Raw genomic sequence first — 27,533 nt, 5'->3', positions numbered from 1 at the left:
TTTTGAACCATACTGTAATGGGTGATCTCAATGGACATAACCCACTATGGGGAATTCCTGGTACCAACAGTAAACGGAAAGTTCTTGAAGAGTTTATATCTGATAATAATTTATGTATATTCAATGATGGCTCTGACACATATTTACATCCTGCAACGGGAACATATTCTTCCTCAGACCTGTCACTCACTGATTCAATCGTTTATAATGAGTTTCAATGGTCAGTCCATAATGATCTTTGTGGTAGTGACAATTTTCCAACAGTACTTAAAGCAATTAACCCTTCCGATGATCCGCCTGTAACAAGATGGAATTTTTCAAACGTCATTTGGCCATTATTTCAGGCCACCTGCCTTAAGGAACGTAAACTCGACCTTTCCATGGATGTACCTGATCCAATTAATATGTTCTCGGACAAACTAAAACATATAGCTGATGAAACTATTCCTAAGTCCTCTGTAAATCCGCACATCCGTAAACCATGGTTTAATGATGAATGCAAACAGACTAGGAAAAAGAGGAAGAAAGCAGAGAAATATTTTCGTCTTCATCCCACTGTTCATAACTTAAATAATGTAAAACTCAGTTACGCTAAATCTCGACGAACGTTTAAGCACATTGAACGTCATACTTGGAAAAATTACGTTTCCAAAATAAATTCCCGTACTCCTCTGTCAAGGGTATGGAATATAATCGTATTGGCCATACGAGGTATACTCATGAATACCTTTTGAAGCATTTCTTGCTTGACTGTGTTGAGTATTCCATCACGAGGGATCAGTATTTTAATTCACAAACTATGAAGGATCTTTTTAGCAATATTAGCCCAATTATTGCATTTTTAAAGGAAGTAGATTTGGTATCTGAACTGTAAATAGATAAATATTTTAAAAATTGGAAGATTAAATTTCAAATAGTTAGTGACTGTACCCTAAAAGGGGGTTGAAGTACTGTAAAATAATTGTCCTCCTGAGAGGGTACATAAGTCCAAAAACATTTAAAGTAAATTTCAATTTTCCAGCATTTTAATCGTAGGATAAGTGTGTTTTTACTTTATGGCTAGATTTGTCTAAATTGGTAATAGCTGAGGGGATGATGTAAATCTAACTAGGGTCCATGCAGGAAGCAAATGTACTGTAAGTCCCCATGGTCCTTAGTATGGTGATCTACCTTCAGTTGTTGGCAGCCTATGTGTATTGTACTGTCCTCTATAGATACTTTGTTTTAGGTCTGTTCACTAGTTTTACATTCTACTCTGTGATATTCTAGTTTTTTGCTGTCTTTCATTGACAGGGTTTTACAATGTATGTGCTATTAATTCACTTTATTCATTTTCATTCATTTTCATAATTAATCGTTCTCGTCACGATATGGCCGCAATATTGCCGATGTGACGTTAAATATTAACTCACTCACTCACTCTAACTGTGTCAGCGCGGAGTAGTACACACTGTATGCTTGATATGTCAGCAAGCTATCATAATCTTAGTTTCCGTCCTCCATTGTGTATCAACACTCACATTCACATTGAAATCACGTCAAGCGATATTATTAGGTTCAGTGCACGACATTATAATTAATAACTGAAGATAAAATACTAACTTAAACTGTACGTTTGCTAATTTTGTCAGTGTTCGCAAAACGCAATCTGTATCTATGCATGTGGATTCCATTCATCTGAGCGTGCATTTGTAGCAACATTCATATCTTAAGACGTTCGGGGCAACTCCTGGTTTATGACATTTACAATTTGCGGATATGCAGGATCAAGCCATATCTGCGGACGCACATGCTTCCTGCTTATTTGTCTCATTATGCTCATTGATTGGAAAGGGCAAAATCAAAACATGATAATATGGTCAAGAAGGGTAGTTGAGCATGTATCTCACAGATCAGAAATCGTTCCACAACCATCGGCTGCCATGCAATGAACTAGAGAAAAGGAGACCAGTGACTCCGCCTCGTCGGTTGTTTTATGTTTAAAAAGTTCAGAACACATCATTCGACTCTTCTTCGGTCTTTGCTTTATCAACTGAATACAGTTTGTATATACAAGGCACTATTATGGATCACAACTTCTTTAATTCTTTTAACACGACGTTTCAAGGCTAATTCTTGCCCCTTCGTCAGGTGGATAATGAGCATAGGTAGCATTGCAGAATATATATAGGTATACATGAAGCCTGAGGGGTAAGATGTATATACAAGCACATAAATGTAATCAGGTATGTACAATCATAGAGGAGAGATGAAAAGGAGGAATGTTTTAACAGTACATGGTTGTTTACACAGCTGATAGATTCAGAGTCTATGAGTCCTTGTTGACACCCAGACAGAGGGTAGGTACACGCCTTGATCTCTATTGATCTGAGGTTCTAATCTTCTGATGTTGATTGCTTCCTTCTCCGCCAATCACTGATGTTGGAAGCCAGGATCTCGATGTTTTTCCAGTTGATGGAGTGGTTTGGATAGTTGACGATGTGTTCAGAGAGGGCCGATTTCAGATCTAATTTTCTGACTGAAGTTTTGTGCTCTTTGAGTCTGATGTTGAATGGTCTGCAGGTTTCACCTATGTAGCTGCTGCCGCAATCACAGTTTATCTTGTAGATGCAGCCTCTGGGCCTGGGGGTTGGTTATCCACCTGACGAAGGGGCAAGAATTAGCCTTGAAACGTCGTGTTAAAAGAATTAAAGAAGTTGTCATCCATAACAGTGTCTTGTATTACCTCACCAACTTCTAAATGCCTTTGAAGAATTACATTTTGTATATGTTTTTGACGGGTGTCACCACATTGTCGCGAACATCTAGCGTCATCGCTATTTCGTATTGATTCATAACAACGTGCTCTGTCATCGTATCGCATGGTGACAACTACTGGATTGTCTGGTCCATACTACTAAATACATACACGATTCGTTGTACAATCAGAATTCTACCACCGTATATGCTTTTAGCAGATATTTATTACGTTCTTACAATTCTATTTACAACATTTGTCATGCATTTATTAAGTGATACTGTCAATGTCTTCTGGTAGATGCTGGAGACCTTCGTAAACCTGATGTATCAGTAACTAAAATATGTCTGAAACAATTTCCTACTTTGACTTGAACCACATCTTTCAAGAGGCATGATGCATACATGTTTCCCTTTTCTATAGGGACTCGCACAAGCGAGAGGAATACAATAACTCAGAACCGTACAATCGACCTCATTTAATTGCTGACGTATTTTTTTTAATGGTAGGGGTTTTATCGTTTTTACTTGACGAATACTGGGGTATGTGCTCGAAAAGACTAAACAGCCCAAAACTGAGCCAATATTTTGCGTAACATAAAAAATAAGTGTACATCCTTGACAGTCGAGATATCGAAACACTGAATAATCTGAACAGTCAACACCAAGCTAGCTTTAATGCTTTTCCAAATACAGACATTTGAACAGCCAACAATTCAGACGTGTAGAAACTTTCGTCCTCTCTTTGTAATGTTTTAGCTGAAAAAAGTGAATACTCCTGACTGTAGTGTGCCATAATGCTCTGTGTATCCTTTCAAGCTAGATACGGCGGACATTACTGTCCTGTTAATCAACTGTAGACTGTAATGTGTCATGAAGCTCTGTGTGGATCGTGTTCAGCTAGATGCGAGAATCAGTGTTCTGGTAATCAACTGTAGGTTGTAATGTGTCATAATGCCCTGTGTGGATCCTGTCCAACTAAATGTGGACATCACTGTTCTGGTAATCAACTGTAGACTGTAATGTTTCGTGATGCTCTGTGTCGATCCTGTCCAGCTAGATGCGAGCATCACTGTTCTGGTCATCAACTGTAGACTGTAATGTGTCATGAAGCCCCGTGTGGATCCTGTCCAGCTAAATGCGGACATCACTGTTCTGGTAATCAACTGGAGGCTGTAACGTGTCATAGTGCTCTGTGTGGATCCTTTCCAGCTTGGTATAGTCATGTTCAGGCAGCACATCATATGCTGGGACTTCTACAGGTGGAGCGGGGTTTGTCTCCGGGCTGCGATATTCCTTTGATGACTTCTTTGCCATCCTGATTTCATAACGGTAAAAAAGGAACAGGAAGTTGCAAATGATACTCTGATTTAGATATCAAGATTAAACATTATCATTATAATTAGAAGTTCTCTACGTGTTTGGAAAAATACATCTGCAAGTTTCATTAATGACGTCTTGTACATTACCAAGCGAATGGAAGCATACCTGAAATCTCCTTTCCTCCATAAGCATACTGCGACAATCACTAAAGCCAACAACAGCAGCATTGCAAAGGCTCCGATGAATCCTGCTGCCAAACGAGATATTCGTTCCGTTGAGGTTCCAGGTGAACTGTCGACGGCTTAAACGAGAAATGAATTATTGTCGAAATCATCAACATTCTCAGAATCACCATCAGTAACGTTAAAAACATCGTTGGGTGAATTTTCATTGATTTATTCTTACTCAGTTGATAGGATTACCTCCGAATTAGTGTTACATGTTGAATCATTTCGTGTAATCTTTGGTTTCTTGTCATCGTTGTTGCATGGTGCTGTCGGTCACAACTAACGATAACAATCGTGATACAGTTTCAAACACTATTGCTGCGGATGCGTCTAGGTTCATTCAACAAACAAAACTCACAGATAAAATTTCATGTTATAATCAGTGAACCTTTGTTGTCTAGCTTGAGTAGCGATTATTCTGAATGAGTTACGATTTAATCATCACAGAGATGGACGTTGGTTAGCATACTTTCGCACTTGTTTGTGCTCAACAGCTCACTCTACCGAAATACATAGATGCTTATACTAGGTGTTTTGGATTTTTTTAAATAAATGTAGGACCACGTGATCAGGTAACCTTGTCTACAGGTGTCGCTGACCCAGCCTGAACTGCAGCCCTTGGGACAGGTTCCAGTGACATGGTGACAAGGTTCATCGTCCACACAATGTCCGCACTTGGAGGAACAGTTAACACCAAACGACCGTGGTGGACATTCTTCAAGAACATGTGTTTGATAGGATGCATTAAAAATATGCTTCAAAATGTTTTACTGGGTTGAGAGACTCTCGTTAGGCCATCAGAATGTACATTAATACATAGTGCTGAGCACTTGATTTGTGTTAATCGTCAATACGGACAAAGAGTACATCATTCTATTAAGCCGTTACCCTATGGTATGACAACGTCACATACTCAACGTACAGTCCACTCCCTCCCATCCTGCCTGACACCCTCCTTCACACCGCCCTGTACGTCGGGGACACGTGCCCGACACTTCCTTACACTTCCGGGCACTGCAGTTGCCATGGCAACCAAGGCCATAATTCACGTTTGTTGTACACTCGGTAAGAAAGGCATCAGGACACCCACTGCAATTCTTCACTGCAACTTAGACATAGACAACAAGATAGACATATCGTGTCACTGCACGTGTAGGGTCCAACTACATTAACTAAACTGATATAATGATTAATGTCAAATTATTGAGTCGACAAAAACATGGATGACACTGCCATAATCAAAATATCCATGCATAGTTCAGACATTGCTTCGGACATTATCGGCATCAATGACACCAGACTTCCGTGCATGTTGCAATTACAAACATCATATGTGATGTTGTGCCATACCTGATGTACAGTCCACTCCCTCCCATCCAGACTGACACCCTCCATCACATCGGCCTGTATCCAGGGGACAGGGGCTCCCTGCTACTTTACACTTCCGGGCAGAACATGTCCCTCCACAGCCATGGCCGTACTCAACATTGTCGATACATTCTGTCAAGTATCCCCAAACGAGCTGTTATGCTGGGTTTGCAGGGTTTCCGGCGGTCATTTGTCACCTCCAACGATAGTACGTTAGTTCCAAAATTTTCAAAGTCAATTTAAACTTACAAGTATTTTCGAACGTAGTATTCTTTTTTACTTCAATTTTCCTAACATTTCTTACAGTCGCCAGTAGGTTAAGGGATGGTGTAAGTCCAACTAGAGTTCTATTCCTTGTAACAAGTACTTTGCCTTAATAGACATCTTTCCCCAGGCCACCTTAATGTGATTTTGATTTCTGAAATGCTTGGGAGATAAAATGTCGGACGCCTAAAATGGACGCCAATTCTCCCTTCTACGAATATCACATGACACATCAAGTACACCTATTGCACGGTCATAAATATTCCATGAATAATGGCTACATAGGGTCTTCACACATTGTTATAAGTGGCACACACCGGAGGAGACATATCTACAAACCTGATGTACAGTCCACTCCTCTCCATCCCGCCTGACATCCATCTGTACACCGTCCTGTTTCCCGGGGACAGGTGCTCGTATCTCCCTGGCACATCCGGGTTCTGCAGTTCATGGCACATTCAACCCCATATTCCACACCTTGGATGCATTCTGTAGCAATGGTTGCAAAATATATGTTTTGTCGAATCCACATGGTCTCAGTAATGACACTGCCTGATATCTTATATCTGTAGTACAGCCCGACCCAAAAAATAATATCTTAATTCTCTTCAAGGAAGTAAATTTCGAAATAAGTTTAACAGCACTATGCCACCTTCCCAAGTGTTTCAACATAAACCCTTGGAGGATATCCTAGTCTGATCACTTTATGTCAGTTTTACCTGTAGTGCAGTCTTCCCCCTTCCATCCTGGCTGACATCCTTCTGTACACCGTCCTGTATCCTGGGGACAGGTGCTCGTGTCTCCCTGGCACATCCGGGTACTGCAGGTTTTGTGACACCCAAACCCGTATTCCATACCTTGGACACATTCTGAGGAATATTCAGACAGAAATCCATTTTGCGTACTGATATTAATTACTGTGTTCAAGGCTAAGATTGTGATTTTTTCCAAGTGTGTGTACTGGGGCAAACTGTTAGTTACATTATTACGAACATTTGTAAAGCCAAAGACTTACGTATTTCCCGGATTGCGTTTTTACTGGTATGTGTCATGTTCCTACCTGTAACACAGTCTACATAATTCCAACTTCCACTACAGCCCATGGTTCCTACCTGTAACACAATCTACATCCTTCCAGTCGGCGATATAGCCCTTTGTGTCCACCTGTAATGCAGTCTGCATCCTCCCACCCGGCACTACAGACCATAGTTCCTACCTGCAACACAGTCTACATAATTCCAACTTCCACTACAGCCCATGGTTCCTACCTGTAACACAGTCTACATCCTTCCAGTCGGCAATATAGCCCATTGTGCCCACCTGTAATGCAGTCTGCATCCTTCCACCCGGCACTACAGACCATAGTTCCTACCTGCAACACAGTCTACATAATTCCAACTTTCACTACAGCCCATGGTTCCTACCTGTAACACAGTCTACATCCTTCCAGTCGGCGATATAGCCCTTTGTGTCCACCTGTAATGCAGTCTACATCCTTCCACCCGGCACTACAGCCCATGGTTCCTACCTGTAACACAGTCTACATAATTCCAACTTCCACTACAGCCCATGGTTCCTACCTGTAACACAGTCTACATCCTTCCAGTCGGCGATATAGCCCTTTGTGTCCACCTGTAATGCAGTCTACATCCTTCCACCCGGCACTACAGCCCATGGTTCCTACCTGTAACACAGTCTACATCCTTCCAGTCGGCGATATAGCCCTTTGTGTCCACCTGTAATGCAGTCTACATCCTTCCACCCGGCACTACAGCCCATGGTTCCTACCTGTAACACAGTCTACATAATTCCAACTTCCACTACAGCCCATGGTTCCTACCTGTAACACAATCTACATCCTTCCAGTCGGCGATATAGCCCTTTGTGTCCACCTGTAATGCAGTCTGCATCCTTCCACCCGGCACTACAGACCATAGTTCCTACCTGCAACACAGTCTACATAATTCCAACTTCCACTACAGCCCATGGTTCCTACCTGTAACACAGTCTACATCCTTCCAGTCGGCAATATAGCCCACTGTGCCCACCTGTAATGCAGTCTGCATCCTTCCACCCGGCACTACAGACCATAGTTCCTACCTGCAACACAGTCTACATAATTCCAACTTCCACTACAGCCCATGGTTCCTACCTGTAACACAGTCTACATCCTTCCAGTCGGCAATATAGCCCATTGTGCCCACCTGTAATGCAGTCTGCATCCTTCCACCCGGCACTACAGACCATAGTTCCTACCTGCAACACAGTCTACATAATTCCAACTTCCACTACAGCCCATGGTTCCTACCTGTAACACAGTCTACATCCTTCCAGTCGGCAATATAGCCCATTGTGCCCACCTGTAATGCAGTCTGCATCCTTCCACCCGGCACTACAGACCATAGTTCCTACCTGCAACACAGTCTACATAATTCCAACTTCCACTACAGCCCATGGTTCCTACCTGTAACACAGTCTACATCCTTCCACCCGGCACTACACCCGTGGTCACATGCTCCAGTCACGTGGTCACATGTAGAGGAGGATGCACCACAATGTCTGCTGGAGCACCTCTTGCTACACCCGTCTCCGTATGTGTTGGAACATTCTACACACGGAACATTATTACACAGCAGAATATGACTGATAAGCAAGTTGACAATGACAATTCCTTGTATATCATGCATCATAGCAGCAATAGGAGTAGAGTTTTATACATGTCAAATTCTTTATTACGAGGAACACAACGTTTCGGAGTATATCCTCACTACTTCGTCAGGTGAGTGAATGGTGTGAGACAGGTAGCATGTATATGTAATCATGGAAGACTAAAATCTCAACATACTGTGTGTTGTCTGTAAATACATGTTTGATTCTCATGAATGACACTGTATTTTGACACTGGACATTAAAGAAAGTCTTCCATACCTGATGTACAGTCCACTCCTTTCCATCCAAGCTGACATCCTCCATCACATCGGCCTGTATCCCGGGGACAGGGGCTCCCTGCTGCATTACACTTCCGGGCAGAGCACGTCCCTCCACAGTCATGGCCGTACTCAACACTGTCGACACATTCTGTCAAGAATTCCCAAAAGGCCTGATATGCTGGGGTTTATCTGTGTTTGTGGTGACCGTTGCAGTCCCGTTTTCCCGAAATGGGAATTGGGCTATTTGTCACCTCCAACATCAGTACGTAAGTCCAAAAACTTTCAAACTCAAATTAAACTATTCTTTTTATTTTCATTTTGCTAACATTTCTTATAATCGCCATTAGGTGAAGACATGGTGTAAGTCCAACTAGAGACCTAAGTCCCCATGGTCCCTAGTATGGTGATCTACCGTCAGTTGTTGGCGATATATAGCTTGTTGTTTTAGATTGCATTCTCCAAATAGTAATGTTAGTTTTAACTTTCCAGGGGAGTTTTAATTCTGATTGTGATATTCTAGTTGTTTTACTGTCCATTGACGACGGGTTTATATATTTTCCTCAAAGTTATGTTCTATTTCAATGTTATATATGTTCTCGTCACGATATGGCTGAAACATTGCCGATGTGAAGCTAAATAGTAACTCACTCACTCCTCCAAAACAAACTTTTGTTAGGTCTAGCTAAGTTTTCTCATGGTCTTTCGCGGTCTCCGCGATGGTCTGTTGAGGAAAACAGGCTGCTGAGTCTCAGAAGGTCAGAGGTCCTCTACGTTTCGGCCCTAGTCCACTTACGTGTCCTCTCAGCCTATCGCGTTCTGATGGTTCTCTCACGTTACTTATGTTATGATCAAGGTTTTGACTCACGTTGGCGCGGTTTGTCAAGACTTTCTACGAATGTAAGCTTTGAAACACGTAAGACCTTCCATGCAGTAGCAGCCATTGTATGCTGAGAGACAGGAGCAGCATAAATCCCCAAGATTTTGTGTTTGTATGTTTGCTGGGGCACACATCCAGTCCTCTACAAGAAGGTCAGCATCAGCTACAGACTGGGAATGTCAGAGAACGCGACGTGCCGTATCTCGCCGTTCCTGCGTGCAACATGATAGAACGGGACGCATCCGGCTACCCTCAACATTGTCATGAGAACCAGGACAAACGACAATCATTATGTGACAAAACTTGAAAGGACCGTGACATACTGGAGAATACACATGCCTGTCGTCCCACTACGAACCCACTACGGACCACCTACAGGTTTCTGTTACGGTCTGTTACCTGCCGTCACTTTTTTGCGGAAAGGCCCACTATGTTTCTCACTAGTACAGTCACTGCTGCGCCATTGTTTTAAACAGTGGTGCGGCATCCACACCAATCACGGACTGCACATTCAGACTGAATATTTTCAGGAGAGAGATTTCTTTTGGCATAAAATATAAATCATCAGTGAAAAACTTGTGTTTCTTTAGCATGAAGACATAAGGCAAATACAGAATTTACTATTTACAAGTGTCATAGTAGCAAAATACAATTTGACATTGCGTAACAAATATTAAGCTCTTCATCGAGTCGCATGATAAATAAACAGGAACTGTCTTGATACTTGTTCCGTAATTTTCGTTCCTGATCCTTTTAAATATATACACAACTGCATTAGCAATGTCATTTCGCGTCACAGTGACAATACAGAGCTGTGTACTGTTCGGGAAACGCCGCATATTAAATATCTTCAATAAAAAACGAAAAAGTGTTAAATGTATTAGAGTTTCATCAGTTTGTGTTAGGAATGTATAATGAAAGGAATATACCCAGCATGTCCATAGTATCTGGAACCCCAGCACTAGAAGTACTGAATTGAGGATCTAAAATCATACCGCCTTTGTTTTTGTGCCAAACCATTACAACATCACATGTTACACCTTCATCACCAGGACACCCTCTAGTCTGCTCATATTCCTTTGTTGGTTATTATTCACTCACTGACATCGCACTTGGTTCCCTTCCAGCCTGACAGACATCCACCTGGAGGGCAAATCCCCGTGATGTAATTACAGACGCCGTGTTTACAGTGGCAGTAGTTCTCACAGTCAGCACCGAACGCACCAGGACCACACACTGTCAATGTGTGGAAATAACAAGAAATAACAAACATCAAGGTCATCGAGCAACTGTGCGAGATTTAGAGTGAGTACGTTTAGTTTAACGCAATATTCCAACTATATGGCGGCGGTCTGTAAATAATCGAGTTTGGACCAGACAATCAAGTGATCAACAGCATGAGCATCGACCTGCACAATTGGGAACTGATGACATGTGTCAACCAAGTCAGCGAGTCTGATCGCCCGATCCCGTTAGTCGCCTCTTACGACAAGCATAGTCGCCTTTTATGGCAAACATGGATTGCTGAAGGCCTATTCTACCCCAGGACCTTGACTGGTTCGAGATTTAGAAAACGTGTTCTCACAAACATTGTATTAATGCAGCCAATTATAGAAATTAATGCCTTAATTTCTTCTCAGTGAAACTGGTGACAACATTGAACAAATGTCCCTCAACTGCCCTGATTATACCTGCATAAATATAAGTCTGACAGTTCACCACTAGCTTCAAAGGAGTTCATAGAAAACTACACACTCTATCAGTGATAGCTAGAAAGATCACATTAAAATTTTAATTTTCGTTTTACATAAACAGTGTTTCTTACCATTCACCTCTACTTCACAAAAGTCCATTGTAGGTTGTCTATCCCTGTCATTAGCTGTTGTTGTGTACAGGAGAACGTAGCGCCCTCTGCCGTGACAGGGGACAGACATAATGTCGTTGATGTCAAAACCATCAGCCCTTCCTGTCACAGTGTAGCAGAGGAGGCCGCTGGGCGTGATGGTGGTGTTGGTGAGGTACACCTGGATGCCGTTTCTTCTGGGTGTAACTGCAAATAAGGAATAATGAGTGCACAGTGTTGTTTAATATATGTCAGCTTGGAACAACCATATCGACTTAGTGACATACAGATCATGATTAACTATAGCTGATATTTAAATCTGTGTATACACAATTTCTGTACAAATACTGTGAATTAACTTGTAAGTCGTTTGGCCATATGACATATGCATTAATCTCAAACATTTGAAATGTGTATGCTATTTGTTGTTTTCATACCTTCTTTTTAGTGATCAGATTTCTGAGATACCTGTTAGTTTCCATTTCGATCAATCAATCTTTATTCATACTGAGGGCCACAAACCCATAGTATATAAGACCACAGAACACAGTATCATGGAAAGGAATAATATAGTCACACCACAAAGAGACATATCGCATCAAATGTGTCACATTATATAGCATCACATTACACATACCTTGTCGTATGACATCATATCATAACGCCCCATATCATATCATATCATACCGTGTATCATATCATATCACACCATACCATACCATATCATATAATAAAATACCATATTATAAGTTATCACATCGTGTCTCGGGGCACTCGTCCGAGCTACTGATAAAACCACGTATTTCCCGAGACACGATATGAAGCGAAGATAGAAAATCCATAGGCTTGCGAAGATACCAAAGACAGTTTCCCGACCGACTGTCAGTGTTATCGACGGCATAGTAATCCAGGTGCACAATGTCACGCGAACACTAAAGTGTATTTTGTGTTCAAAATGGTAATAGAAATTTTCTAAAATTCCACACTAGTTTTAATATTTTTCAAATGTACGCTAAGATTTGTTGACAACAATGCTCTCTTTGAAAAAGCTTACTGGGAATTAGATGACGTAACGCACTCAAATGAGTGATCAGTGCAAACTTGCGTCACCGCGCTTGTGACGTTGCGTATTACTACGAACATATTTGTGACGTCATAGGTATGCAGGCACATCCCACGAAATTTAGTTTCATGATCTGCGGCAAATGAAATCGCATTGTTTAAAATTATAAAGTAAGAATGCCATTGTATGATAATAAGTTAGTTTGGGGATGGTAAGGCTCGCTAAATACAATGTTTATTCCATTTGCACCTCGACAATGAAAAAATAAAAATGAAATTAGGTCGCCCGTTGTAATCGTAAACAATTCACATAACTTCACATCGTAAGAATGCTGTCACAAATGACATTTCCGTCGATCGTTTCATTGATTCCAATCTAAATTATTGACTCTACTGTACTTGATCTTGCTACTGGCCAATATGACACCGACTTTGTTGGTTGCCAAGCCAACAGACCGCTATCAACAATTGTATGACACCAGCTCTGATACCTTACAGTGATTATGAACCCCTTATAAGAAGTGAACACCCAAGTAGGTATAAAAAACTTTACGAGTGAGTAGAGATTTTCAAATCATATTGGCAACAAAAATATCTTTCACACTGACAAACTTAAAACATGACTGTGATTGGTTATTTACTGCAAATCACTGCTACATAAATTACGTTATACAAGTTTTTAATATTTTAAGGCAATGTCTTATTCCCGGGTGTTTGAAAACTTGGCATTACTTTCCGATCTTTTCATTGATTCCAAACACCATGAGTATGCTGATGCCTGTATCCGAGTTACAGACATGCTCTCACCATGACGCACATCTAAATAATCGTCTATATTGAATACGCTAAACAATTTACCCGATAACAGGAAACCGTTTCCCACCATGTGGACATTAGGGACTGATTCTTCAACCGGAAACGGATACACTAAAATCGAGGAGAAGTGAAACTACTATCCAAAACGTGTGACTCACGTAAGTCAGATTCTCAAAACCAGTACCCCGTACTCATACTACTAAATTAACTCATGTTTCCCGCCATACCCACATCGTAATATTTACGCTCAGTTCTGAAGTAGATGGTGACGTCACGTATCAACACTGTGTCACTGAGATCCACTCGCTACCAGTTGGAATTGCTGCCCTTTGTCTCTATATACAGACAGTGTAACTAATGGCAGTCAGTAATGACACCTTACTTACAGTCAGTTCTGAAGTAGATGGTGACGTCACGTATCAACACTGTGTCACTGAGATCCACTCGCCACCAACTGGGATTGCTGTAATTTGTCTGTATACAGACAGCCCAGTTGATTGCAGCAATGTTTCCGTCTGTGGCTCGGGATGATGGGAAAACATCTCCACTGGATGACGTAGGTTTCCCCCTCGCAACGTTATCTGTATCAACCACATACGTCTTCCGACACAATTCAACTTGAGCGTATCTTACATGCAGAGCTCAATATTTAGACATTTGTTGAATAACACCTCATCATTCCGCTCAGAAGCAAGTTTGATATATCTTTTGTGAGTGTAATACAGAAGGTACACATACTGTAGGGTTGTTTTACAGCACAAATAAGTGTTTGTACTTCTATTTCCATTACATGCCACAATGGTCACTTTATATTCCCGGTCCTGGATTTTTTACTTTCTTGAGCAAAGCTTATTTCCATCCATTATATTCAACGCTCAATGTATTTATACTCGGTATGTAAAACCCAGAGTCAAATATATCGCCTGTTTTATCTGGATATTATCATCTTTTCAACCCCTCTTCAAAACATAGGTGATAAGATAAAATTATGTTACTATTGTTTCAGAATTGACATTGATGTATTTCGGAATTAGAGATATCTGATCTATGGATATCTGCGTGTAGGAGGGCGTGGAGTCATCCCACAGATGACATCCTTTCCTTGTCAGCTTGCTGACGGGGTTAACCTCTTTGGTCATGTGGACAAGGCGTCCGACTTCGGAGCAGAGGGTCCGTCGTTCGAATCCCAGCACAGGACTCGGAAATTTTGTGGCCGCTACATGCGCATGTCACCGTTCGTAACTGTGATCAGTTACACTCGGTGTATAATCAGACACTTTAAACAGATAGCCACTTTTCCCAGTTATATATCGTTAAATGCAATGAGCCATTTTCGTGTCTTCGTTTACACGAATGACACAAATCCGTTTATAGCCACCTACTGTAGACCAACTAACGCCAATAACAAATCAATGAAATATGTGCAATATTATCGTATTGTTCTATATACGATAACATAGAGGATGTAGCTTCCGAGATTATTTCATAGCCAGAGCCCAACTGCCGGACCTCCGGGGATATCCCTCCCGCTGACCCTCACGTGTCATCAGCTGGTCACCCCGGGGCTTCGGAGAGCTCAGCCCAGGTAATGCAATCTGTCTAGTCTACACATGCACTAAGTTCTCAGTTCTACGTTGCCTACGTTGTCATTAATAATCATATATCTATGACATCACTGCGACATCTATATATCTATAACATTTGTAACATCACTGCGATATTTATGTATCTATAACATCTATAAAATCATCACGACGTTTATATATCTATAACATCTATACCATATATCTATAACATCTATAACATCACTACGATATTTATGTATCTATAACATCTATACCATATATCTATAACATCTATACCATCACTACGATAATATCAACTATACGTCTATCCCAACACAACAAAAGTCCAACCACAAGATTTCAAGACCTCAGAAGACACGAAAATGTTACAGTGTTGAAACAAGTGTTTCCTTTCATGAGGGTGGTTCTTAGGATAGGATAACACAAATATATGTTGTCAAAAGAAGAAACATGTGTTGCTGCTATGTCAGCGTAAATTACGTTACCGTGTCACTAGTAGTAGTTACATACGTTTCTGACATGTCGGACCAGACCAGCCTGGGAAACAGTTTGACAAACTGCAGCCAGAAGTAGGGTCACACTGGGTGTGCTCACAGTTACATGTGTAGTCACAGTTGTACCCGTATGTACCACCAGGACAGTTACCTGTAAAACAAGCACATGTATTACATCAGAGATAGACAGTGACACTGGTAGTCGTATGTACCATCAGCCTACCTGTCAGTAACAGAAGTATTACATCAGAGATAGTGAATCAGATTGTACCACACTGTGTATGTATATTAAGCCCTCTTGGTTGTTGTGAACAGTGTGCTCAAATGAACAATTGTGTTATCAAACTGACAAAACAGTAAGAACCTAATTCTAGTATGTAGTAATTTGGGAACTGGGTTTCAGCTAGGGAGTCATCATATATAACAAAATGTACTGTCTGCAAAATTAAGGGAATCGATATCAAACTAATCCGAAACATGATTTTGTGTGTTGGACATTATACCGCAAACGTAGGAGCCATGAAGCTGTATATGTTGTCCTTGTACAACGTTTCTCTTTGCTAGTATCTGGAGGAGGTCCCATTGACTGGATGTACTCAAGATGTGCTACATGATGTCATGTTCCTTGGATTAAAGATTGAATTTTTCTCTTTGGTTTATAGTGGTTGACGGTGGGGAAATCAGATTCCTGGACACAACTGAACTCCCACAGTCAGTGATATTTACAATCCAAACAAGCCCTGGTAATATTTAAGAACCAACATGATATTAATTCTGCTGTGTCACATATTTTCTTTGTATATGTAGTCCTTTCTTGACAGTATTAAGGATTATGCTTAAACTTAGAGATTGATAATATTCTTTCCTCTACGGAGTTTTAATGAGAGTTTTCAGAAAAGGGCTCAGGTTTTAAGAATGTATAAAACACGTATAACGTGAAGAAAGAATGTTTCCTTCAGAAATCTACTTTTTACACATTCTATCCTTCTGTCCACTTGAAAAATCACCAAGTGTAATGCATTCGTCCTCAGGATTTGTCTGGCATATTGTTTATCGTTGTCAGTAAGACCTGTATACTGTTCCCCAAGTGGGATGCATAGTAATGCAATGTGACCAAAGATGGAATTCTTTATGAAGTAAGCTTGAGATCCTTAAACAAACACACCTTCCTACACATTTGCCAGTCACTGTTGATCTGATATTTGTTTTCTAACAACGACCGGTTACACTATGCTAGACTATATCTTGATCCTGATAGATGTATTTGACGATTTAGGAGTTTGATGTCACAACGTGTAGATACTAGTTTTGATAAAAACGTATCACAGCAACCTTCTCCCTTGCATTAGGGGGCGGGATGGTTCTGCCGAAATGCCAAACGGCAAACGCGACCTTTATAGGCACTCAATATCATCATCTCTGATTTTCCATGCGCAGTTATAAATGACTCACGGTAATGCACTATTTCCATCTGCCCACTAACATGGCGAACATCAAGCACACAAATATTCAATCTAACAAGATCAGAACATCGTCAGCCCATCTTTGTGTCGTTATTCCAGATTATGATATCGAAACACTGGATAATCGGAACAGCCAACACCAAACTGATTTTTATGCTTTTCTAAATTAAGACATTTGCAAAAAATTGTCCTCCGTTCAATAAAAACCGTGTAATGTTTTAGTTGAAAAAAGTGGATACTCCTGACTGTAATGTGCCATAACGTTCAGTGTCGATCCAGTCCAACTAGATACATCACTGTTTTAGTAATGAACTGTAGGCTGTAATGTGTCATAATGCTCTGTGTGGCATGTTTGTCGTAAGAGGCGACTATCGGGATCGGGTGGTCAGGTTCACTTACTTGGTTGACTCATGTCATCGGTTCCCAATTGCGCAGATCGATGTTCATGCTGTTGTCCACTGGGTTGTCTGGTCCAGACTCGATTAGTTAGAGACTGCCGCCACATAGCCGCCACAAACCCAACTCACTAACTCACTCACTCAACACAGCAAAAGCGCCTCTACGCTCACATTTTGCAAGGTAGCAATAATTAGATATCAGCAGGCACAGATGTCCATAGTGTTTGTGGAAGCCTTCATAAGCTTGACTGAAAGCCATGTAAATGTTTTTGTCTATATACGATAATTCGCATGACAGCAGTTTTTACAGTTCAAAGACCAAGGTTGTTTATATATGTCTTTATGGTATATTACTTGTAATGTTATAGTAAGCACATCGAATGTGTAACACAGATCTCAGTATCCAGCGTACCGTGATAACAACCTAATAGTGTCTTGATGTACACACCCATAAACTCTTGACACTCTTTACACAAACATGTCAGATCAGGTTTTCACAATACCAGCTAACTGCTCGTGCTATCAAGGGTAGATGTGTTTCAAGAATGTACCCACATCATTTTTCTGTGCCACTTTAGCTCTCCAATGTTATGGTGTCTGTAACGTTTGTTTCAAGCTCAGCCCGTTGGTGTCACACAGAAGAATTGAGTTAAACACGAACACATTATAACTGCACTTGTCTGTACTCCATCTTGCATATAATCTAATCGTGACTGCAGTATTATGCTCTCTATCAGGTGTCGCTCTCACACAATATGTATTTAGAGAATTGTAACACATACGTTATGAGCACAGCCACCCTGACACTAATTAGAAACGGTACTGTGTTATCACTTTGTTCAATCTTTGCGTGTGTTGAAAATAAGTAAGTCTATAAAAATAATACATAAATGAAAGTAAGTGAATGTTCCTCCCCACATCAAAACCATATCTGCGGACAGCTCGAAAGGTTCCACTGCGGAGACGACCCTTGCATCTGTAATTCGTAGAGTTTTTATGACCATTTATCAGTCACATTGAACCCGTATCCAATGTGCACAAACATGATCTAACGCTGCACAAAGTGGCAACTAATAAACTATTGAACTGTCGTGAAATTGCAAACTACGTTAATGTGACAACATTTGTATATTCCTTGATTCAGATCACGACAAAACTAAACCTTTCTTAACTGTTATCCCCGCAACTTTTCATAGTTGTTTAGGCACCCACGAAGAGCCACCTCCTCGTGGTGGGTGCTGGGTAACGCTAAGTGCTCTTCTCCCGTGTGGACCCGGGACAGAATGTGTCCACAGCACCCCATTGCTTGTCGTAAGAGGCGACTAAATTGGGCAACCTGTTGGCCGTGGGTTGCGTCCCGTGTCGGTGGAGGACGGTATTCTGGTGGTTTAGGGCAGTAGGAGACTGAACCATTTTGCTCCTATTGCTCAACACACCACTTCGGCCCTTACTTCACCTAGACGGGTGGTAGAACTGGCCCAGTTCTATCAATCGGCTGGTCACGCCCTGAGCTACAACTATGTAATGCTCAAAATTTATAAAACTGTTGCTTTGATTTTTCATGCTTGGCTATTTTGAAATTGTTAGTTCAAACCAATAATTTTATGTATGTTTTTGCCTAGAGTCGTATGCCCAGAAGGCGGTGGCTCATGGGCCAATCTGGTGGAACTATTAATCTTTTAATTTTTCTGCTGGAGTATATCATCCGGGTATCCTTGGTGCTGCAAGCTGGAGATCCGCTTGTTTTTAGCATTGTCCTTGTGATACTCCGTGGTGGGTGGGGAGCTCGGATGACGAATCATTACCACTTCGCATGGAATACCAAACCCCAAACAAAAAAACGAAACGTCCACTTGCCATTGATTGTGATGAACAGCGACCTTCGAAATCTGATGATTATTGGCCTCGTTTCCTACTTCTTGAGACTCTTGATCAAACTCCATTAAAGCTGAATCCGTTTGCTATATCAAAAGGTATCCACGGAATAGCAGGAGAAATTAAAGATGTGAAACGCTTGCGTTCAGGATCTCTGTTGCTTGAATGTAATAGAGAACAACAAGCAACCAATCTGCTGTCCACTGAAATGTTTGTTGGATCTCCGGTTAAGGTCTCTGCACATAGAACTCTGAACACCAGTAAAGGTATTGTAAGAGATCGAGACCGTCTATTTGCAGATATGACTGAGTTTGACATTGTATCAGAAATGAAGAATCAAGGAGTGATAGATGTAAAACGATTTTCAAGACGGAAGAATAATGAGGTTGTGCCAACTAACACGTACCTGTTTTCATTCTCTGCACCAAATGCACCCAAATCAATCAGGGCAGGTTACTGCAATGTTAACGTTGATTTGTACATCCCCAATCCTTTGAGGCGTTTCAAATGCCAGAAATATGGACATGGTGTAAACACTTGCACATTGTCTGTTGTGTGTGCTCACTGTGGTGAGAAAACACATACAACAGAAGATTGTGACAGTGATTTTAAAAATGCACCAACTGCTTTAGGAAAGAGCAAATGGAGATAAACAGAATAAAGTTTAATCAAAATATCTCCTTTTCTGAGGCAAAAAAGCTGGTACAGAGATCTGATCTCCAAGAAAGTTATGCTACAGTAGCAAAAACACCATCTGAGTCTAGCTCTAAAATAACAAAATCATCAACAGGCTGCAAAACTACCTTGACTTGGGTCAATTGCAACTCTCCACAGATGCTATACCCTGCTATATCATCACAGACTGAGGAATCACTTCCTAGTACATCCAAGTCATCTTCTCAACCGACAGCTGATAGTCAACACACTGTTAAACGTAAACCTAAGCCTAAGCCTGATGCTTCAAAACACCAAAGTGGCAGAGAAAAACGTCCATTCTAGGGCACATAGCTTGTTGCCCTCCAAAAGGGTGTGGGGTAGATCCCCAATAAATCCCCCCAAAAGGTAGTTTAGTTGAGGACTAACTTACATGAATTACAGCTATTAGTCCAAGATTTTACACCTTCAGCGATCTGTCTGCAGGAGACTTATTTAAAACAGACAGATACTTTCGATCTTCGTCATTACAAAGTATATCATTGCTCTTCACCTCCAGGTGATAAGGCCACGGGAGGATCTTCCATTCTAATCAAAGACAACATTATCCATAGCCCCGTTTCACTTAATACTAATCTTCAGGCCGTTGCAGTACGACTAACTTTGCACGTTGCCTTTACATTATGCTCACTCTATATCTCTCCGTCTTTGACTTTTGCCAAAACCGATCTTCAAGCTCTATATGACCAACTCCCGAAGCCCTGTGTTATAATGGGAGATCTGAATGGGCACAACCCACTCTGGGGTAGTGTAACTACTAACGCTAAAGGTAAATTATTGGAAGACTTTTGTTCTGACAATGATTTATGTATTTATAATGATGGTTCCAACACATATTTACACCCTGGGACAGGGACCTATTCTGCTCTTGACGTGTCATTGACAAATTCAGAACTACTTAATGAATTCGAATGGTCAGTCCACGATGACCTCTGTGGAAGTGACCATTTTCCTACTATTCTCAAATCTGTAACTCCATCTGATGTTCCTCCTTCATCAAGGCGGAATTTTAAAAAGGCTAACTGGGCTTTATATGAAACACTGTCTGCGGAGAAACTTAATCCTGAACGTTTTATTGACCTTCCTGATGCTATTAAATGTTTTTCTGAGGAACTGAATTCCATAGCTGATGCGTGTATACCAAAGTCCTCTGTAGTTCCACACATAAGAAAACCATGGTTCAACGATGAGTGCAAACAAGCTAGGAAGGCAAGGAAAAAAGCAGAACATTATTTCCGTCGCCATCCTATGGTGCATAATTTCAATAAATTTAAGATTTTAAATGCTAATGCACGGCGTACTTTAAACAGAACAAACGCCAACCTTGGCAAAATTATGTATCCAAAATAAATTCTCGGACACCCACGTCCAAGGTATGGAACATGGTCCAGAAAATCAAAGGTAAAGGCACTAAATCTACTGTCCATCATCGTAAACATGGAGATCAATTGCTTACTGATAAATCAGATATTGCTAATAAACTGGGTGAAACCCTTGCTAAACACTCTTCCTCTTCTAATTATTTACCTAAATTTCAGCAATATCAAAAACACCAAGAAAAGAAAACTATTAATTTCAATTCTGATAATGGGGAAGATTATAATGAAACATTTTCTATTCATGAACTCCATACTGCTCTTGATCAAGCTCATGACACTGCTACTGGAGCTGATAATATACATTATCAACTCCTGAAATATTTACCAGAATCCTGTCTGGAAACTCTCCTAAATATTTTTGATGATATTTGGACATCGGGTAACTTTCCTCCCTCATGGCGTGACGCCATAGTAGTACCAATACCTAAACCTGGACGTGATCATACCGATCCATCCAATTATCGACCGATTTCATTAACTAGCTGTGTTTGCAAGACCATGGAACGCATGATAAATAATCGACTTGTTTGGTACTTGGAAACAAATAACCTTATCACAGATATACAATGTGGTTTCCGTAAAAACAGAAGTACTGTCGATCACTTAGTACGTTTAGAATCATTTGTGAAAAACGCGCTGATTAATAAGCGACATGCTGTGTCTATCTTTTTTGATCTTGAGAAGGCATATGACACAACCTGGAAGTATGGCATTCTGAGAGATCTACATGATTTCGGTTTGCGTGGTCGTTTGCCTCAATTCATAGGCAAATTTTTAAATAACAGACAATTTCAAGTCCGCGTGGGTTCTACCCTGTCTGATCATTACAATCAGGATCAGGGTGTTCCACAAGGCAGTATTTTGTCAGTCACACTTTTTAGTATAAAGATTATCTAAAGTTTTAAACGATTCCATTGATGGATCCTTATTTGTGGATGATTTTAATATTTGTTGTCGTGGTAAAAATATGCATACCATAGAGCGGCAGTTGCAGTTGTGTTTAAACAAAATAAATAAATGGTGTCTTGAAAACGGCTTTAAACTTTCTAAATCGAAAACTAATTGCATACATTTTTGTCGTAAGTACAAACCACATAAAGACCCTGAACTATCTCTAGATGGCACTCCCATTAAAGTTGTCAAGGAGGCCAAGTTCCTGGGATTAATTTTTGACTCACACCTATCGTTTTTGCCTCATATTAAATCTCTGAAAACTAAATGCCTGAAAGCACTTGATTTGTTGAAAGTGGTATCAAATTCTAAATGGGGAGGTGATCAAGCTACCCTCCTCCATCTATATCGATCACTTGTCCGTTCTAAACTTGATTATGGATCCATCGTATATGGTGGAGCCTGCAACAGCAACTTAAAATTATTACATTCTGTTCATCATCAAGGTCTAACACTTTGTTTTGGGTCCTTTAGAACCTCTCCTGTTGACAGTCTATATGTTGAAGCCGATGAACCATCTCTTACACAACGTCGTATAAAATCATCTTTACAATATATCACAAAAGCTATACTCTAACGAATCTAACCCTGCATATAACTGTATTTTCAATCCTCTCTACGAGGACTTGTACAACAAAAAGTCTTCTTTTGTTCCACCTCTCGGGCTCAGAATTAAACCCTTTCTTTCTTCGGCCGGCATTGAGCTGGAAAACATAGCTCCTTCCCGTCTTCTTTCTACTCCTCCTTGGCAATTGGTTAAGCCACAAGTTGACCTAACATTAACTACATTTACAAAATCAGAAACTAATGAATTACAATACAAACAAGAATATAATCAGTTGAAACATAAATATAGCAATTATAAATCCTTATTTACAGATGGGTCTAAGGATGGTGGCGCAGTGGCTTGTGCCACTGTCATTGGATCAGGAACAATATCTTCTAGACTACCAGATAATAGTTCTATTTTTACAGCAGACGCTAACGCCATATTAACAGCTCTTAAATATATTCAAAGACATCCTAAACATAAACAGTACATAATCTATTCTGACTCTTTCTTGCCTTCAGGCTATTAAAAACCTAGCATGTAAACATCCACTTTTAATAGAAATTATTGAACTTTATAACTATCTTGCGACAGGCCAATACGACATCGTCTTTTGTTGGTTACCCAGTCACGTAGGTATTTCTGGGAATGTGATGGCCGATCTTGCTGCAAAAGCAGCACTCAACAAATCTGTGACACCACTTCCTATTCCATATTCAGATTACAAAGCTTGCATTAGAACGTCTATCCGTGATCTGATGCAGAAGAGGTGGGACACCCAAGTAGGTATCAATAAATTACATGAAATAAAACCGTATATTGGTTACACCTACTTGGGTTGTCAGTCCAGATATGAAGAGGTCATCATGCGACGATGTCGTATTGGCCACACAAGATATACACATAAATATTTGCTTAAAGGTGAGGATCCTGCGTTTTGTATCCCTTGTGATGAAAGAATCACAGTCAGGCATATCCTGCTTGACTGTGTTGAGTATTCCATCACAAGGGATCAGTATTTTAATTCACGAACTCTGAAGGATCTTTTTGATAACACAAGCCCTCATTTAATCATTGCATTTTTAAAAGAATTGAATTTATTGGCTGAATTGTAAATAGATAAATATTTTATTATTGGAAGTTTAAATTCATAACTGTGCTTGTTAGTGGCTGTATCCTCAAAGGGGGCTGAAGTACTGTAAAACTATTGTCTCCCCGAGAGGGTACGTAAGTCCACAAACATTCAAAGTAAATTCAAACTTTCCACGTTTTTAATCGTAGCATAAGTGTCTTTTTATTTGCATGGCTGGATGTTCCCTAATTGCTGACGGCTGAGGGGATGATGTAAATCCAACTAAGGTGCATGTAGGTAGCAAAGGTACTGTAAGTCCCCATGGTCCCTAGTATGGTGATCTACCTTCAGTTGTTAGCAATCTATGCCCATTTGTATCTTGTATTGTCCCCGGTAGATAAATTGTTTTAGGTATAGTTACTAGTTTTATATTCTCATCTGTGATATTCTAGTTGTTTTACTGTCCTTCGTTGACAGGTTTTGAAATAGACATATATTTCATTTCAGTACTAAATGTTCTCGTCACGATATGGCTGAGATATTGCCGATGTGACGTAAAATATTAACTCACTCACTCACTCACTCATAGTTGTTTAAAAACAACCCTTATCCCGGTGGATGTGACTTTAGGATCTGGTGTTCAGGTGACGTCAAAACATATATGTACTTTTATGGTGCAAAATGTCACTCAATGTACATCTCTTCCTGGAAATGATTAGTAGAGACAAATGTAAGAGTGAATAGTTTCCAAACGGTAACGATCCAGTTATCACTTCATAGGAAAATCAACAAAGCGCAATGATTTCTCCGCGAACAGGCATATCACACAGAAAGTGAGAAGACATTTGCATGGCATAGAAGGCTTGTATTTCCGACAGTACTTCACTTCCATCATATTGCACATGCCTTCTGATCTCGTGCTCCACAAAAACTGCTGAAACTGGATAACATTACCAATGGTAGTTCTAACACAACCAATCTGAATTTCACTACAAAACAGTTTTCAACACGCAGGTGACACACCCATGTACCATGACCGTCCTTGTCGACACATTCCTAACTATTCGTGCACATGCATTGTACAAGGTCATTGTGACATGGGGATCACTGAAGAAAGAGACGATACACAATGACTCATTCAACGGCAGCCGTTGAGAACCTACCCGAATAAAAGCATTAAAGTTGTCCTACAGGTATTAGCAGTGCATACTCGCCTTCCTGTTGAGTGTGTGTGGTTTCTACTCAGTTAACACTACATCAATTTGCCGCGGTATTATTCCCTGGCATAACGTTGTAGACAGACGCATGTCTAAAACCTACACAGATTTGCAGAATGTAAAATGATGCGGAATACTGGCTCACTGAACACTTGGTTACATGTTGTTAAAACTACACCAGACAACATAAGCCCGGTATTATACTATAACATGTCCTGTAAGTATGTTGTATGCACACATGGTGTGTGTTTGGTTACCTGTCAGTTACACAAGACCAGACAACACACATGTAGGTCCAGCATTATACTGTAACATGTAACTATACATAACGAATACCTCGACAGACGTTAAAATAGGCATAAACTTACATGAACAATGTCCAAGAAAGATCACAAACAAAGCAGCAGTCCCAAGGTACATCTCCACTGTGTCCCCGATATAGCCACAGCACTACAATGGAGGTAAACTGCGATAACAGTAAAACTTCTAGATAACACCCCACCAGCAAATATCTGAGTGAGTGAGTGAATATTTATCGTCACATCGGCAGTATCTCAGCCATATCGTGACGAGAACAATACAAAAAAACATGATATATATCAATAATACTTGAAACAATCTAAAATCTGTTGACAAAGAACAGCAAAATCACTAGTATATCACAGACATTCATTTAAATCTAGTAATGATATCTAAAACAGTTTAATTACTGAGAACACTACAATATAAAAACGGGCTATAGATTGCCAACAACCGAAGGTAGATCACCATACTAGGGACCATGGGGACTTACAGTACTTTTGCTACCTGCATGGACCCTAGCTGGATTTACATCATCCCTTCAGCCGTTAGCAATTTCGTGATATCTAGCCATATATTAAAACTACACGTATGCTACGAGTAAAACAGTGGAGAGCTTTAATTTACTTCGAATGTTATGGGGCTTACGTACCCTCTCGGGAGGACAATAATTTTACTGTACTTTAACCCCCCTTGAGGATACTGCCACTAACAATGTCAGTTACTAATTGAAACTTCCAGTCGTAAAATATTTATCTATTTACAGCTCAGACAACAAATCTAACTCTTTTAAAAAAGCAATAATTAAATGAGAACTATGATTAATAAAAAGATCCTGCAAAGTTCGTGATGTAAAATATTTATCCCTTGTGATGGAATACTCAACACAGTCAAGCAAGAGATGCTTGACTGTGATTCGTTCATCACAAGGGATACAAAACGGAGGATCTTCACCTTTCAATAGGTATTGATGTGTATACCTGGTGTGGCCAATACGGCATCGTCGGATGATGACCTCCTCAAATCTGGACTGACAACCCAAGTAGGTGTAACCAACATAGGGGTTTACCGCATGTAATTTATTGATACCTACTTGAGTGTCCCACCTCTTCTGCATGATATCCCGGATATAAGATCTGATAACAGCTTTATAATCAGAGTAGGGGATAAGAAGTGGTGTCACAGATTTGTTGAGTGCTACCTTCGCAGCACGATCGGCCATTGTGTTCCCAGTAATACCAACGTGGCTGGGTAACCAACAAAAGACGATGTCGCATTGGCCAGTAGCAAGTTCATTATGCAATTCAATAATTTCTATTAAAAGTGGATGTTTACATGATACGTTTTTAATCGCCTCAAGGCAAGAAAGAGAGTCTGAATAGATTATATATTGTTGATGTTTAGGGTGTCTTTGAATATATTTAAGAGCCGTCAATATGGCGTTTGCTTCAGCCGTGAAAATTGAACTGCTATCGGGTAATCTAGAAGATATTGTTTTAGATCCAATGACAGTAGCACAAGCCACTGCGCCACCGTCCTTGGATCCGTCTGTAAATAAGGATTTGTAATTGCAATATTTATTTTTTAGTTGATTATATTCTTGTTTGTATTGTAATTCATTAGTTTCTGATTTTTTAAATGTAGTCAGTGTAAGGTCTACTTGTGGCCTAACCAACTGCCAAGGAGGAGAGGAAATCAGACGGGAAGGAGCTATGTTGTCTAGCGCTATGCCAGCAGCAGAAAGGAAAGGTTTCACTCTTAGTCCAAGAGGCGGAACAAGGGAAGACTTCTTGTTATACAAATCCTCATACAGAGGTTTAAAGGCACAGTTAAATGCAGGGTTTGACTCGTTGGAATATAATTTGGTTATATACTGTAAAGATAATTTTATACGGCGTTGTTTAAGAGATGGTTCATCAGCCTCAACGTACAGGCTGTCGACAGGTGAAGTTCGAAATGAGCCAAGACAAAGTCTTAGACCTTGATTGTGAACAGAATCTAAAAGTTTTAGGTTGCTTGAGCAGGCTCCGCCATAGACGATGCAGCCGTAATCAAGTTTTGAACGTATCAATGATCGATAAAGTTGCA

The 27,533-nt window shown here is 40.4% G+C and overlaps 1 protein-coding gene across 4 annotated transcripts; it reads right to left on the bottom strand.

The window, feature by feature from the left end:
* Positions 1 to 2,945: 2,945 nt before the first annotated feature.
* On the bottom strand, positions 2,946 to 25,624 carry LOC137292178 (multiple epidermal growth factor-like domains protein 11). 4 transcript variants are annotated; one of them, XM_067823736.1, is made up of 14 exons: positions 25,514 to 25,624; positions 15,543 to 15,677; positions 13,833 to 14,027; positions 11,551 to 11,775; positions 10,827 to 10,961; positions 8,847 to 8,996; positions 8,383 to 8,526; positions 6,638 to 6,787; positions 6,258 to 6,407; positions 5,637 to 5,786; positions 5,200 to 5,394; positions 4,864 to 5,001; positions 4,225 to 4,360; positions 2,946 to 4,054 (listed from the first exon to the last, which is right to left on the bottom strand). In XM_067823736.1, exons 1-14 carry the CDS (start codon positions 25,563 to 25,565, stop codon positions 3,871 to 3,873), a joined length of 2,139 nt encoding a protein of 712 aa, XP_067679837.1. In that variant the 5' UTR covers positions 25,566 to 25,624; the 3' UTR covers positions 2,946 to 3,870. The 4 variants fall into 4 exon arrangements, with proteins under 4 accessions (XP_067679837.1, XP_067679838.1, XP_067679839.1 ...); XM_067823737.1 differs by having other exon boundaries at positions 5,200 to 5,388; positions 25,514 to 25,618; XM_067823738.1 differs by lacking the exon at positions 8,383 to 8,526.
* Positions 25,625 to 27,533: the final 1,909 nt, after the last annotated feature.

This window comes from Haliotis asinina, chromosome 7, assembly GCF_037392515.1.
Source record: "Haliotis asinina isolate JCU_RB_2024 chromosome 7, JCU_Hal_asi_v2, whole genome shotgun sequence".
In the NCBI taxonomy this organism is placed as follows: Eukaryota; Metazoa; Mollusca; class Gastropoda; order Lepetellida; family Haliotidae; genus Haliotis; species Haliotis asinina.
This window is presented reverse-complemented; position numbering and strand designations above follow the sequence as displayed.